Here is a 13880-nt window from a genome sequence, read left to right as displayed (position 1 = left end):
TTGCCTCCATGCAGCAACCTCTTTGACAGAGAGAGAGAGCATTACAGGAGGGACAGAAAGGGGAGACACAAATCCCAAGTGGCTTCGCGCTGCCAGTGCAGAGCCCCATGCGGGGCTCAAACTCATGAAGGGAGATCATGACCCGAGTGGAGATCAAGAGTCGCAGCTCAACAGAGGGAGCCACCCAGGCGCACCTTACATGCAGCAACCTCTAAATTGGGACTCCCATTGTTCTTCCTTCCCTCCATCCCAGCTTAAGTATTCTTTCTAAAATGCAAATTTCTTGGGGCGCCTGGGTGGCTTAGTTGGTTAAGCGTCCGACTTTCGCTTAGGTCATGATCTCGCGGTTCGTGGGTTCGGGCCCCGCGTCGGGCTCTGTGCTGACTGCCAGCTCAGAGCCTGGAGCCTGTTTCAGAGTCTGTGACTCCCTCTCTCTCTGACCCTCCCCTGCTCATGCTGTCTCTCTCTCTGTCTCCTAGAAATAAATAAAAAAATAAAATTAAAAATATAATAAAATGCAAATTTCTTACTCCCCAGTTTCAAACTCTTCAAGGTTTCCCATTAGATCAAATCCCAAACGCCTTCATTACACACACCATCAAAAAGCAAGCAGAGGTGGAGGCCCTGAGCTGGACCATCCCTTCCTGTCTTTCTGTGGTGCGCAAAGCCCAGGGCGGGGTACCGAGTGGCCCATGAGTGTTCCACACTTAAGCTGAGAAAAAGCTTCGAAGTCCCTTCCCCGACAATTCATGAACTACCAAAACAGCTGAGAAGCACCATAAAGCATAAAGAAAAGCTATTTGACTTTCTCCCCCTTTTTCAAGGAAAAACTTGGTTTGGCTAGAGAAGGCATTCCTCTGAGCAGCAGTCCTGGGGGGAAGAAAACGGGGAAAACCCTGATATTTGGGCTCAACAGCTGGACACAAAATCCACTCTGCTGTAACGGACGTCCGTCCGTCCTTCGGACCCGGCGGGCAAAGCAAGGTGGTGTGACTGGTTTGCATGCGCAGAGGCCTGCAGAAAGCAGCAGAAGCTAACATTGCTGCGCGGTGCCAAAAAGAGGAAGATGACTCAAATTCTACAGGAATTTAAATGTTGAACATGTAATATTTAAATATAGATGTTAAGCTGTTCTTTAAAATTTTTTGAATTTTTATTTATTTTCTTTTAGAGCAAGGGAGGGGCGGGGGGGGGACAGAGGATCTGAAGGGGGCTCTGTGCTGACAGCTTGAACTCCTAAACTTTGACACCATGACCTGAGCTGAACTCAGACGCTTAACCGACTGAGCCACCCAGGCGCCCCTAAAAATTTATTTTAATGTTTATTTTTGAGAGAGAACGCGAGCGAGCGAGCATGAGCAGGGGAGGGGTAGAGAGAGTGGGAGACGCAAAATCTGAAGGAGGCTGTAGGCTCCCAGCTGTCAGCACGGAACCCGACATGGGGCTTGAACTCATGAACTGTGAGATCATGACCTGAGCTGAAGTCGGACGCTTAACTGACTGAGCCACCCAGGCGCCCCTACACTGTTCTTATGAACTTTTACTTGTACGTTTTCTGCCTTATCTCAATGAGACTTTATGACATCTTTTGGGGTATAAAACACCTGAATTCTGACCCAAAAGCTTCAGTCAGGCCTGGACAGAGAAGCCTACCACCAGGGACCTTCACCTCAGCTCAGGGCCCGCCAACTGTTAAGGACCAACCATTAAGGGACCCGAGCGGCAGTCACAAGGGCGCAGTCCGAGTTTCTGGCCCCTGACCCCCGGCGCCACAGCCCCGACTCCACTACTCACAAGCTGCCTGGCCTTGGCCAAGCTGTGAAACCCGTCAGCCTCCAGCTCCTCGTGCTGTTAAATGGCGGTGCTGACGTTTCCAGAACATCTTTTTCTGCATGAGATGACACAGATGAGGAATACTGCACTCGGGGCTGGGGGCAGATCCAAGGGCGGTCTGGCAGGGAAGGGTAAAGCAGGGCATATGGCGGAGCAGGGCTGAAGGGAGGGGAGGGATGAAGAAGCGATACCCAGTGGCGGGCAGGCGCCGGGCGAACAAGCAGAGAGGCGCGAGCAGCGGAAGGAAGCGGGGACACGATGCCAGAGGCACACGAACTACCGCCCTGCCAGACGTGACGTCAAAGGCGAAGTCCACGTGTAAAGTCAGGAGTACAGAACTCTGGCGCAGACTCCCTTCTCAGTCAGAGCTTTGACATCCCCAAGGCTTGTCCAAGACGGAAGGTGAGAAGCAGATACATTCACGAAGGCTCATTCATTCGATTTATTCTAAGGCTGCTTCTCTTTACAGAGACCACTGGTCAATTCCTTACCCGTCCCCTTAGGCTGAGACAGGCAAGGAGGCAGCCGTGGAAAGGCTCAAATGACCCCCGTGGACGGCTTTCTGGAAAGGGACTTAGACAGGGTAGAGAATAAATACTTCCAGAAGGTTTACTGGGCTATCAGGGCCACCAGCGCCGCCTGGACCTCTTCTGCCTGGGCGGGAGGCAGCAGACAGTCTCGAATGAGGGCCAGAGCAGCCGCCTCTGTCAGAGTGCTGAAATCCTGGGACGTCTTGACAGGGAGGTGCCCGGCCAGCTCACAGAGGGCGACATTGAATGCCTCGCCTTCCTTGACCCCAAAGCTGGACTTCCGGGCCCACAGAATTACTCGGACCCCTGTGAGAGCTGAGGAGGGTGATGTCTTTCCAGGTGGGGCCCCCCGGGTCACAAACAAATTATGGGCAATCTCGTGGTCAGTCAGATAGTCAGTGGCCCGACACACCCTGCCTACCAAGGCTTCTAAGTCGGGCCCTGGCCCGCTAGTGTAAAAGAGGAAGCCGGGGGCTGGGAGGGCCCGGAGGAGGTGCAGATGCCCCCCAGGGTCCAGGGGCTCGCTCGGTGCCCCCTCCACAGGCAGTCTGTGGGCCAGGTAATACCCGTGCAGGTGGAGGTGGTTCACGGAGGCCAAGCCCCCCAGGCTGTTGAAGCCGACGCGGAAGCCTGGGTGGGAGCTCAGCAGCACGGCCTCCACCCCGGCCCGCAGTGCACCGGGCAGCAGGCGCTGGGGGAGCCCGCGGGCGGGCTCGGGCACCAGCAGCACGTGGCCCCACTCCAAGGGGCTGACATTGATCATGACCAGGATGTCGTCCTGCCGCAGAGCGCCTGGGAGGTCAGGCTCCCGGAGCAAACGGAAGAGGACTTCCCCCGGCCGGATCTTGTTGAAGTTAAACTGTGCGGGGTCAAACGCCTGCTTCACGCTCCTTATGTTCTGGGGACGCCTCCTCTGCACACCTCGCTCCACGTTCAGCTGGGCCACAAAGCCCACGGCACCGGGGAGGGTTTGCGTCCGCAGCTCCCCCAGATGGTAACGGAACAGCCCCAGCTCCATCCGCTGCCTCCAGGCAGAGCACAGCGCAGAGTCGAAGCGAGAGGGCGGTACGGTGTCCTCCCGGAGGCTGGGCGCGCTCCTCGGCCACTGAATCCCTTCCAGCACAAGTTCCTTCTGCTCGTAGACAAAGTCAGGAATGCCTTGCCCTTCCCAGTCCTTCCTGCTTGGAGGCAGCAAATAGCAAGTCTCATCTGAATCACGTGGAACAGCCATTGTGCTGACCTGAAACAACCGTGAGAGGTGAAAGGTACACGATGCTAACCCCATTCCAGAGATTTTATTTTTAGCTTCAAAAAAGTTTTTTAAGGTTTATTTTTTTTTAATATTTTTATTTCTAGGAGAGAAAGAGAGACAGCGTGAGCAGGGGAGGGTCAGAGAGAGAGGGAGATACAGACTCTGAAACAGGCTCCAGGCTCTGAGCTGGCAGTCAGCACAGAGCCCGACGCGGGGCTCGAACCCACGAACCGCGAGATCATGACCTGAACGAAAGTCGGACGCTTAACCGACTAAGCCACCCAGGCGCCCCAACCTCCTATTTCACTTTATTTTTTTTTTTTTTTATTTCCAGGAGAGAGAGAGAGAGACAGCGTGCGCGGGGGAGGGTCAGAGAGAGAGGGAGTCACAGACTGAAACAGGCTCCAGGCTCTGAGCTGGCAGTCAGCACAGAGCCCGACGCGGGGCTCGAACCCACGAACCGCGAGATCATGACCTAAGCAAAAGTCGGACGCTTAACCGACTAAGCCACCCAGGCACCCCTAAGGTTTATTTATTTTTGAGAGAGACAGAGTCAGAGCATGAGCAGGGGAGGGGCAGGGAGGGCGACACAGAATCCAAAACAGGCTCCAGGCTCTGAGCTGTCAGCACAGAGCCCAATGCGGGGCTTGAACCCACGAACCGCGAGAGCAGGACCTGAGCCAAAGTCGGACACTTAACCGATTGAGCCACCCAGGCGCCCCTATTTTTATTTTCAAAGAAATTTCACTTTTTGTTCTAATTACGAAACTAATAGATGCCTTTGGGAAAATATTCTGAAAACACGGAAATCACTCATGATTCCATCACCTACACATTAGCATTCATTTTTGCTGAATTAATATATACATATTCTTTCTAAAAGTTCGTATATTGAATAAACTTTCTCCCTCCCCACTTTCTCTTTCTTTTTTTTAATGTCTTTTATTTTTGAGAGAGTGTGAGCGAGGGAGTGGCTGAGAGAAAGGAAGGGAGACACAGAATCTGAAGCAGGCTCCAGGCTCCTGGCCAGCCCCGACGCAGGGCTCTAACTCATGAACCCCAAGATCATGACCTGAGCCCAAGTAGGAGGCTTAACCAACTGAGCCACCCAGGCGCCCTTCTCTTTCTCTCTTTTAAGTCCCACTGTGGGACATGAACTCACGACCGAGATCAAAAGTCAGATACTAACTGACTGAGCCTCCCAAGCCTTCCATAAACTTTGTTAATGGAGAAGAAAACAGACCTAAAATAAAACCCTTATTCCAACACCTTGGTGGGGGGAATTACCATTTACATTTAGCCTTATTTTCATGTATAGATGGACCTTGATTTTTTGACCAATCTTTAACTATTATACATATAGGTTGTTGCTAATTTCGTATCTGTTGTAATGAAATCCTGTGTATCTGTTTCCAGATATGTTTGTATTTTCCTTTAAGATAAAATTACAATAAACTACTGGGTCAGAGTAGGCCCGTGCATGGCTCAGGCTTTGCCAGACGGTCTATCAAACCACCCTACAGAAAACTGAAGTAGTGTTCCTTTGTAGAAGAATAACCAAGGTCTCAAAGCTGACCACTCCTTTTATGGGAAGAGCTTTCGACTGGTCAGTTATGATTCAAAATGGTCATGCATAGAGCCATTTGAGTGAGGATGGCCCAATGTGTGCTTAAGCGCCAGGGCCAATCCTTCACGGGGGAAATCGATGCCAATCTTCATCTCCCATGGGGCCCTTGGAGCCCTGTGGGCCCAGGTCTCAGGAAGAAGGGCCTGCTGTTGGCTCAGACAGGACGTCACAAGGAGGCTTACCTCAGTGGTGTTGCTTCAGCTCAGGTTTGGGTTCCCTCTGCTCTGCTGGTCTGGAAACTTCATATTAATAAAACAGAAAAGAAACATTAAAAAACATACAAAATGGTATATCAAAGGTCAAGTTTAGGGACGCCTGGGTGGCTCAGTCAGTCAGGTGTCTGATTTGGCTCAGGTCACCTCACAATTCGTAGGCTCTGCCAGTTGGCCTCTGTGCTGACAGCACAGAACCTGCTCGGGATTCTCTCTTTTGCTCACAGATGCACACACTCTCTCTCTCAAAATAAACAAATAAACTTAAAGTCAAGCTTAATAGGTATAGAATTTCAATTTTGTAGATGAGAGTGTTGTAAAGATTGGTTATACAACAACGTGAATATACTTATCACTACAGACCTCTACACTAAATGGTTAAGATGGGGGGCGCTTGGGTGGCTCAGTTGGTTGGGGTCTGACTCCGGCTTAGGTTGTGATCTTGCCATTCCCTAGTTTGAGCCCTGTGTTGGGCTCTGTGCCGACAGCTCAGAGCCTGGAGCCCGCTTCGGATTCTGTGTCTCCCTCTCTCTGTGCCCCTCCTCTGCTCACACACACTCTCTCTCTCTCTCAAAAATAAAATAAACATTTAAAAAAATTAGAAAAAGGAAATGGTTAAGATGGAAGTGATAAACCACGGAAATCTACCCCAAAAACCAAAAGCACACTTTACATACTGCATGTTAGCCAATTTGACAATAAATTATATTTAAAAAAAAAGAAACGGTTAAGATGGTAAATCTCATGTTTTTATAACATAAGACATAACACAATAACAAGTTTTTTTCTTAAGTTTATTTATTTTGAGAGAGAGACAGAGAGAGCGATGGGGGAGGGGCAGAGAGAAAGAGAGAATTGCAAGCAAGCTCCATGCCATCATCGGAGTCTGACATGGGGCTGGAACCCAGGAACCAAGAGATCATGACCTGAGCTGAAATTAAGAGTTCGAAGGTTAACCAACTGAGCCACCCAGGTGTTCTACCACAATAACAAGTCTTTTTTTCCCCCCATTTTTAAAAAAACAATTTCCATTAAAATTTTTTTCTTTAATATTTATTTGAGAGAGAGAGAGCAAGCATGAGCAGTGGAGGGGCAGAGAGAGAGGGAGAGGCGCCTGGGTGGCTCAGTCGGTTAAGTGTCTGACTTTGGCTCAGGTCATGATCTCACGGTTCGTGGGTTCGAGCCCCGCGTTGGGCTCTGTGCTGACTGCCAGCTCAGAGCCTGGAGCCTGTTTCAGATTCCTGCTCTCTCTGCCCCTCCCCCACTCGTGCTCTGTCTCTCTCTGTCTCAGAAATAAATTTTTTAAAATATTTAAAAAAAAAGAGGGGCGCCTGGGTGGCTTAGTCGGTTAAGCGTCCGACTTTCGCTTGGGTCATGATCTCGCGGTTCGTGGGTTCGAGCCCCGCGTTGGGCTCTGTGCTGACTGCCAGCTCAGAGCCTGGAGCCTGTTTCAGTCTGTGACTCCCTCTCTCTCTGACCCTCCCCTGCTCACGCTGTCTCTCTCTCTCTCCTAGCAATAAATAAAACATTAAAAAAAAAAAAATTTAAAAAAAAAGAGAGAGAAAGAGAGGGAGACACAGAATCTGAAGCAGGCTCCGGGCTCTGAGCTGTCAGCACAGAGCCTGATGTGGGGCTTGAACTCATGAACCATGAGATCATGACCTGAGCTGAAGTCAGATGCTCAACTGACTGAGCCACTCAGGTGTCCCTCCCCGCAACTTTTTTTTTTTAAGTTTGTTTATTCATTTCTAGAGACAGAGGGTGGGAAAGGAGCAGAGAGAGAGAGGGAGAGAGAGAATCCCAAGCAGGCTCTATAGGGTCAGCAGATGCGGTGCTCAAACTCACAAAACGTGAGATCACGACCCAAGCTTAAACTGAGCCAGTCTTGGTCACTTAACCGATTGAGCCACCCAGACGCCCCCAACCTTTTTAAACGTTTTTATTTATTTTTGAAAGAAAGAATGAGCGGGGGAGGGGCAGGGAGAGAGGGGGACAGAGGACCTTAAGCAGACTCATGCTGACAGCAGCAAGCCTGATGTGGGGCCCCAATTCACGAACCATGAGATCATGACCTGAGTCAAAGTCAAACGCTCAACTGACTGAGCCACGCAGGGGCCCTGGAGCATGTGATTCTGATCTTGGGGCTATAAGTTTGAGCCCCACATAGAGTGTAGAGATTAATTAAAAAATAAAAACTTTACATACGTATACATGCACACATAACTAAATACGTGCACCAATACATACATAAATGATAGATAAATGTCTCAGATACCTCCCGAAGAAGATACACAAATGGCCAATAAGCACATGAAAAGATGTTCACTAATCATTAGGGAAATGCCAATCAAATTCACAATAAGCTACAATGTCACACCCATTAGAATAAAAAAACCAGGGGCGCCTGGGTGGCTCAGTCGGTTAAGCGTCTGAGTTCGGCTCAGGTCATGATCTCACGGCCCGTGGGTTCAAGCCCCACATTGGGCTCTGTGCTGACAGCTCAGAGGCTGGAGCCTGCTTCGGATTCTGTGTCTCCCTCTCTCTGCCCCTTCCCTGGTCACATTCTGTCTCTGTCTCTCAAAAATAAATAAACGTTAAAAAAAAAAAAAAGATTAAAAAACCAGAAAATAACAAATATTGGCAAGGACATGGAGAAACTGGAATCCACTGCTGGTTATAATGTGAAATGATTTCCAGCCGCTCTGGAAAACGGTATGGTGGTTCCTTAACAAATTAAAAATAAAAATACTATATGACCCAGTAATTCCACTTCTGGGTACATACTCCCAAAGAACCGAAAGTGGAAGCTCAAACAGATATCTGTACACCCATGTTCACAGTAGTGCTTTTCACAACAGCCAAAAGGTAGAAATAACGTGAGCGTCGACTGACAGATGAAAGGGTACACGGAATGTAGTACATTCACACACTGGCGTTATCACTGGGTCTTATAAAGAAGGAAATGCTGGCACACGCGCAACATGGATGAACCTGGAAGGCATTATGCTCAGTGAAATAAGCTAGGAGCAAAGGACGAACACTACTATATGGTCCCATCTATATGCAGTACCGAGAGCAGTCAGATTCACAGAGACAGAGACAGAAAGTAGAATGGTGGCTGTCAGGGGCTGGGGGAAGAATGAGTTTTTTGTTGTTCAATGGTGCAGAGATTCAGTGCTGCAGGATGAAAAGAGTTCTGGAGACTGGCAGGTCAATAACATGTATGTAACACTACTGTACGATACACTTAGAAACAGTTAAGAAGTCAGCCCCCTGGGTGGCTCAGTCAGTTAAACATCATCGGACTTCGGCTTAGGTCATGATCTCATGGTTCGTGGGTTCGAGCCCCATGTCGGGCTCTGTCCTGACAGCCTGGAGCCTGGTTCAGATTCTGGGTCTCCCTCTCTCTTTGCCCCTCCCCTGCTCATGGTTGCTGTCTCTCTCTCTCTCATTTTTTTTTTTTTGTTTTTTTTTTTTTAATTTATTTTTGAGATAGAGAGAGACAGAATGTGAGCAGGGAAGGGTCAGAGAGAGGGAGACACAGAATCCAAAGCAGGCTCCAGTCTCTGAGCTGTCAGCACAGAGCCCAATGTGGGTCTCGAAGCCACGAACTCCGAGATCATGACCTGAGCCCAAGTCGGACACTCAACTGACTGAGCCACCCAAGTGCCCCTCTTCCTCTCTCTCAAAAATAAAACTTAAAAAATAGTTAAGACGTGAAATTTTAAGCATATTTTGCCACAATTAAAAATAATTTTAAGTAAGTCTCAGAAGAGATTTAAGAAATCCAATACTTTGCTATATTTGAGCTATACTTAAGATGATCTGCTTACTCTCCTTCATTCATTTACTCAGGGTCAAGGCCCACCCCAAGCCCACTCCCGATGCTCTGGGGGCATCCCTCCCATGCACCCTGCTCCATGTTCAGCTGAGCCACAAAATCCAACTATTTCAAGTAACCACGACAGGGGCACCTGAGTGGCTCAGCTGGTTAAGCATCCCTTGATCTCAGCTCAGGCCTTGATCTCAAGGTCGTGAGTTCAAGCCCAGTGCTGGGCTGCACGCTGGGCATGAGTCTACTTAAAGAAGTAACCGCTACAGATGAGGCAATGAAGACACAGGAGCAAATAAGGTGAAAAGGGTCCCCATTGTCAAAGAACTTACATCCTGCGGCAGAGTCAGACAATAAGCAAAATAAACACGTTAGGTGCTCATGGTGACGGCGTTCTGTGAGAAATAAACCAGATACAACAGGCAGTAGCCAAAAGGTGGGATCGGGGCATTGGACTTCAATAATACGGCAGCTCATGGCTCTGTGAGGTGACAGCTGAGCAAAGACATGCAGAATGAGCAAAAGCCTGCAATGCAGAGTCGAGGAAAGTGTACTCTCGGAAAGCAAACAGCACGTCCAAGGTCCTGCGTCAGGCAGGTGCTTGCTCTCTTCCAGAGCAGAAAGGAAGCCCCGGTTAACGAGAACGTGGCCGGCAGGCGGCGGTGGCGGCTGGAGAGGAAGGCAGGGGCCGGATTAGTTTCGGGGCCTTATGCAGCACGGTCAGGAGCGTGGGTTTTATTCTAAATGGAATAAGAAATCACCAGGTTTCAAGCAGAAGGGCCATCTGACACTTTACAAACCTTTTTCTAGCTGCTCTGGGGGAGGTGGATGCAGGGGAGCGAAGGGGAAGGAGACCGTTGGGGAGGCAACTCTGAGGCCAGGCGGGCGAAGGGGGAGACCGGACGGCACAGGCGGCCATAGAGATGGAGAGGAGCAGGCGACGTGGGTCCTGTTTGGAGGGCCAAACCACAGGGTCCGCGGGCAGGCTGGCTCGGGGGACTGAGGCACGGGGAAGACGTGGGAGGGACCTAGCTGCAGGGCCAAGGTATACTGCAGTGGCATTTACAGAGCCGGTGGAGCTGGTGGGGGTGGGGGCGGACACAGGCAGATTAGGAAAAGGGACGACTGAAGAGCTCAGTTTTGATTACTGAGCTTGAGATGCACCCTGGGCATGCGAGACGTGGTGTAGACAGAGGACAGTCAAACCTGGAGGTCAGGGGTGAGGTGTGGGCTAGATACAAATTTGGAGTAACGTGTAAAGCCACGGGCTAGGACAAAGGACCCAGGACACCAGGCTAAAAGACATACTGAGCAACAGAGTCAATAGACTGCGCACAGTCATATTTATATTAAAGTGAACTAGGAGGTTGGGGCGCCTGGGTGGCTTAGTCGGTTAAGCGTCCGACTTTCGCTCAGGTCATGATCTCGCGGTTTGTGGGTTCGGGCCCCGCGTCGGGCTCTGTGCTGACTGCCAGCTCGGAGCCTGGAGCCTGTTTCAGTCTGTGACTCCCTCTCTCTCTGACCCTCCCCTGCTCACGCTGTCTCTCTCTCTCTCCTAGAAATAAATAAAACATTAAAAAAATTTAAAAAAAAAATTAAGTGAACTAGGAGGCAAAAAGCATTACGTTTGAATAAAGAAGAATTTAGAGTGATCAATCAGTAGTGAGCGTGTGACAGGACCAAACCAGGAGAGAGGGGACACTGGCTGCACGTCTGTCTTGTGCCAGGCACGTGCTAGGTTCTCTCAGGTGACCTGCAGAGTCTGGGAGGTGGGGATCATCCTGGGACAAAGGTGAGAGATGAGGTGTCACAGGCTGACAAGGTGCTTGAATCCCAGCTCTAGCAGGTACTAGGAATGTGACCTTGAGCCCCTAGAATGAAGTCCATTTCCTCGCTGTGGCCTCTGGGCTCTCAAGACTTAGCTGGGCCTCCCTCTCTGCTCCTCTCTCTGCGCCTCACTCATACTGGACTTGGTCCTGCTCAGGACCTTGCTCTCCTGTGCTCCTGCCCACAACACCCTTTTCCCGGATTTTCTTCTCATGGCGGCTTCTACATGTCTCAGATCAAGCATCACTGCCTCAGAGAAATCTTGGGTGGCTAGCCTATCTCATGTCCCAAGGGAAATAGGAAGGAGACAGTATTATGAGCAGGGAAATAAATGTGTAAGCAAACACAAAAACAAAAAAGCAGAATTCAAATCCAAGAGTTAGTAGTTATGAACAAAGCTTTAAAAGATTCAACGAAGAGGGGTAGCCTGGGTGGCTCAGTTAAACATCCAACTTTGGCTCAGGTCATGATCTTGTGGTTTGTGGGTTTGAGTCCTGGATCAGGCTCTGAGCTGACAATGTGGAGCCTGCTTGGGATTCTCTCTTCCACTCTCCCTCTGCCCCTCTCGCACTTGCACGTGTGTACGCTCTCTCTCTCAAAATAAATAAGAAAAACAAAAAGATTCAACTAAGGGGCGCCTGGTGTTTCGGCTGGGTCATGATCTGGGGTTATGAGATCCAGCCTTGTGTCAGGCTCTGTGCTGGGTGGGGAGCTTGCTTAAGATTCTCTCTCTCATAAGTAAATAAATAAATAAATAAAATAATTTCACAACAAGAAACACTAGAAGTTATTTTTTTTAGCTTTCATTTTATTATTATTATTATTTTTACAAATAGTTTATTGTCACAGAAGCTATTTTTTTAAATTTATATTTTGAGAGAGAGAGAGAGAAAATGTGTATGCGAATGTACAAGTGGGGAGAGGCAGAGAGAAAGGAGGATAGATCCAAAGTGGGCACCTCACTGACAGGCTGATAGCAGCAAGCCCAATGTGGGGCTTAAACTCACGAACTGCGAGATCATGACCTGAGCCAAAGAAGCTGACTCTCAACCAACTGAGCCACCCAGGCGCCCCTGGAAGCTATTTTTAAAAGTATATCAGCAACTCCGTTTTACACTCAGGCAAGGCATGAGTATGGTAACCAGAATCGGAATGCCTATTTAATCATTTATAATGAGAAACATGCCAAACAGCACAAAATGTTCGTATTGGCTAATCAGTATAGTCCCTCCTCCACAGAAATCTACCAGGAAGCAACACTATAATCAGAAGGTTGTTCAAAGAAGGGCTTAGCACCTTTGAAGTGGCTGGGAGATCTATGTCACTGATGGTCACCATGCACAGGGCTTATTTCCACATCTTCACTGTGAAGAGATAGTCTTCCCACAAAGTCCAGGGACTGGCCTTGGCTGGCCAGTGCTCCCTCCCCTCAGTCTAGCACAGGACAGCTTCCTGTTCTCTGCCTATCCTTCTACTACCGAAGGCGAATCCTTTCTGGTACAGGAAGAGCCTACAATCAGGATGATCAGGTTGGAATGGGGCCACATTCCCCATGATGCTCCTATGACTCCGCAGCCCCCACTTCTTGGAAGGGAGTATTTCCACATTATGGGATTCACATGTTGATATAGTGCCTCTTCCTAAAGTCACTTTCAGATGAAGGCCTTATTCAGTGCGGGGGAAGTCCCTCAGCAACATTTAATCGACAACTGTCACCTATCAGATCCCGTAGATCACAATTCTAGCTCTTTACGGGGTTTACAGACATTAATCTAATCAACATCCAAGTAAATATAAACTGCAAACATGATACAGTGCTGTCAAGGAGAAGCACTGAGGATTCTTTAAGTGTAAGATTCCTAATCTAGTCTAGGGAGCCAGGAGAGGATTCCCTGAGGAACTGAGAGCCCCCCTGTGGCTGAAATCCAGAAAGCCAAGAGAAGAGGGCAGNGTGAGCAGGGGAAGGGCAGAGAGAGAGAGAGAGAGAGAGAGAGAGAGAGAGAGACGCAGCATCGAAGCAGGCTCCAGGCTCCGAGCTGTCAACACAGAGCCCGACTCAGGGCTCAAACTCGGGATGGCGAGATCATGATCCAAGCCGAAGTCTAATGTTCAACAGACTGAGCCACCCAGGCGCCCCTAATCAATTATTATTTTAAAGCTGAAATCAACGTGAGATTTAGACTTTACAAAGATTAGCAAGTAGAATAAATCAGGAGAATCAAGAACAAATTCCTACAAGTTTGTCAATTATACCTCAATAAAGCTGAAAACAAAAGAATTAATCTCACTCTCACCTCCTCTCAGGAACCTGGAACCTTCACCTTCTGGACTAGTGTTCGTTCATGCATGCACCCATCCAATTTGTTGAGAGCCTACTACGTGCCAAGCGTTGTTCTAGGGGTTGAGAGGGGGCAAGAGCAAACAGGTCAGCCTCAGTCCTTACCGCCTCTGGAAGCGAGACCACATCGGCTGGAGTAAGTAGTACAGTCAAGGGCAGCAGTGGAAGGAGCCTTATACTGGGGTGACCTCTTGCAAAATGCCCGAGCCTAGGCAAGTCACGGAACCCCCCCCCACCGGACCTGTTCTCCCCATTTGTAAAATAGGAACCTACCCTGTAGGGCCCTTGTGAAAATCGAAGATCACTAGGCACGGCTCCTGGCACTCTGCGTACAGCCTAAGTGGGACAGAAGGTTCTGGAACTTCTGGATGTGGCGTGCGGGCTACAACACGTGCGGCGAGGGGACGGCGGTATCATCTGAATGATAAA

General features: G+C 49.3%; 2 protein-coding genes across 4 annotated transcripts in view; one reads left to right on the top strand and one right to left on the bottom strand.

Moving 5' to 3' along the window:
* Positions 1-2260: 2260 nt before the first annotated feature.
* GDPGP1 (GDP-D-glucose phosphorylase 1) lies at positions 2261-13874 on the bottom strand. 3 transcript variants are annotated; one of them, XM_077774300.1, is made up of 4 exons: positions 13725-13874; positions 13408-13507; positions 5425-5481; positions 2261-3603 (listed from the first exon to the last, which is right to left on the bottom strand). In XM_077774300.1, the coding sequence occupies exon 4, from the start codon at positions 3592-3594 to the stop codon at positions 2443-2445; it is 1152 nt and encodes a 383-aa protein (XP_077630426.1). In that variant the 5' UTR covers positions 3595-3603; positions 5425-5481; positions 13408-13507; positions 13725-13874; the 3' UTR covers positions 2261-2442. The 3 variants fall into 3 exon arrangements, with proteins under 3 accessions (XP_077630426.1, XP_077630427.1, XP_077630428.1); XM_077774301.1 differs by lacking the exon at positions 13408-13507; XM_077774302.1 differs by lacking the exons at positions 13408-13507; positions 13725-13874 and adding an exon at positions 10087-10104.
* The window catches only part of CIB1 (calcium and integrin binding 1), a 3731-nt gene continuing 3500 nt past the window's right edge, over positions 13650-13880 (top strand). Inside the window, exon 1 of the mRNA XM_077774265.1 lies at positions 13650-13663. Within this exon, the coding sequence (XP_077630391.1) occupies positions 13650-13663 (14 nt within the window). The remainder of the gene's footprint in view (positions 13664-13880) is intronic.

The sequence above is a fragment of the Crocuta crocuta genome, unplaced genomic scaffold, assembly GCF_008692635.1.
Source record: "Crocuta crocuta isolate KB4526 unplaced genomic scaffold, BGI_CrCroc_1.0 scaffold7, whole genome shotgun sequence".
In the NCBI taxonomy this organism is placed as follows: domain Eukaryota; kingdom Metazoa; phylum Chordata; class Mammalia; order Carnivora; family Hyaenidae; genus Crocuta; species Crocuta crocuta.
This window is presented reverse-complemented; position numbering and strand designations above follow the sequence as displayed.

Excerpts from the sequence above, each read along its gene's own strand:
- GDPGP1 (XM_077774300.1), bottom strand. The coding sequence starts at position 3,594 with ATGGCTGTTCCACGTGATTCAGATGAGACTTGCTATTTGCTGCCTCCA.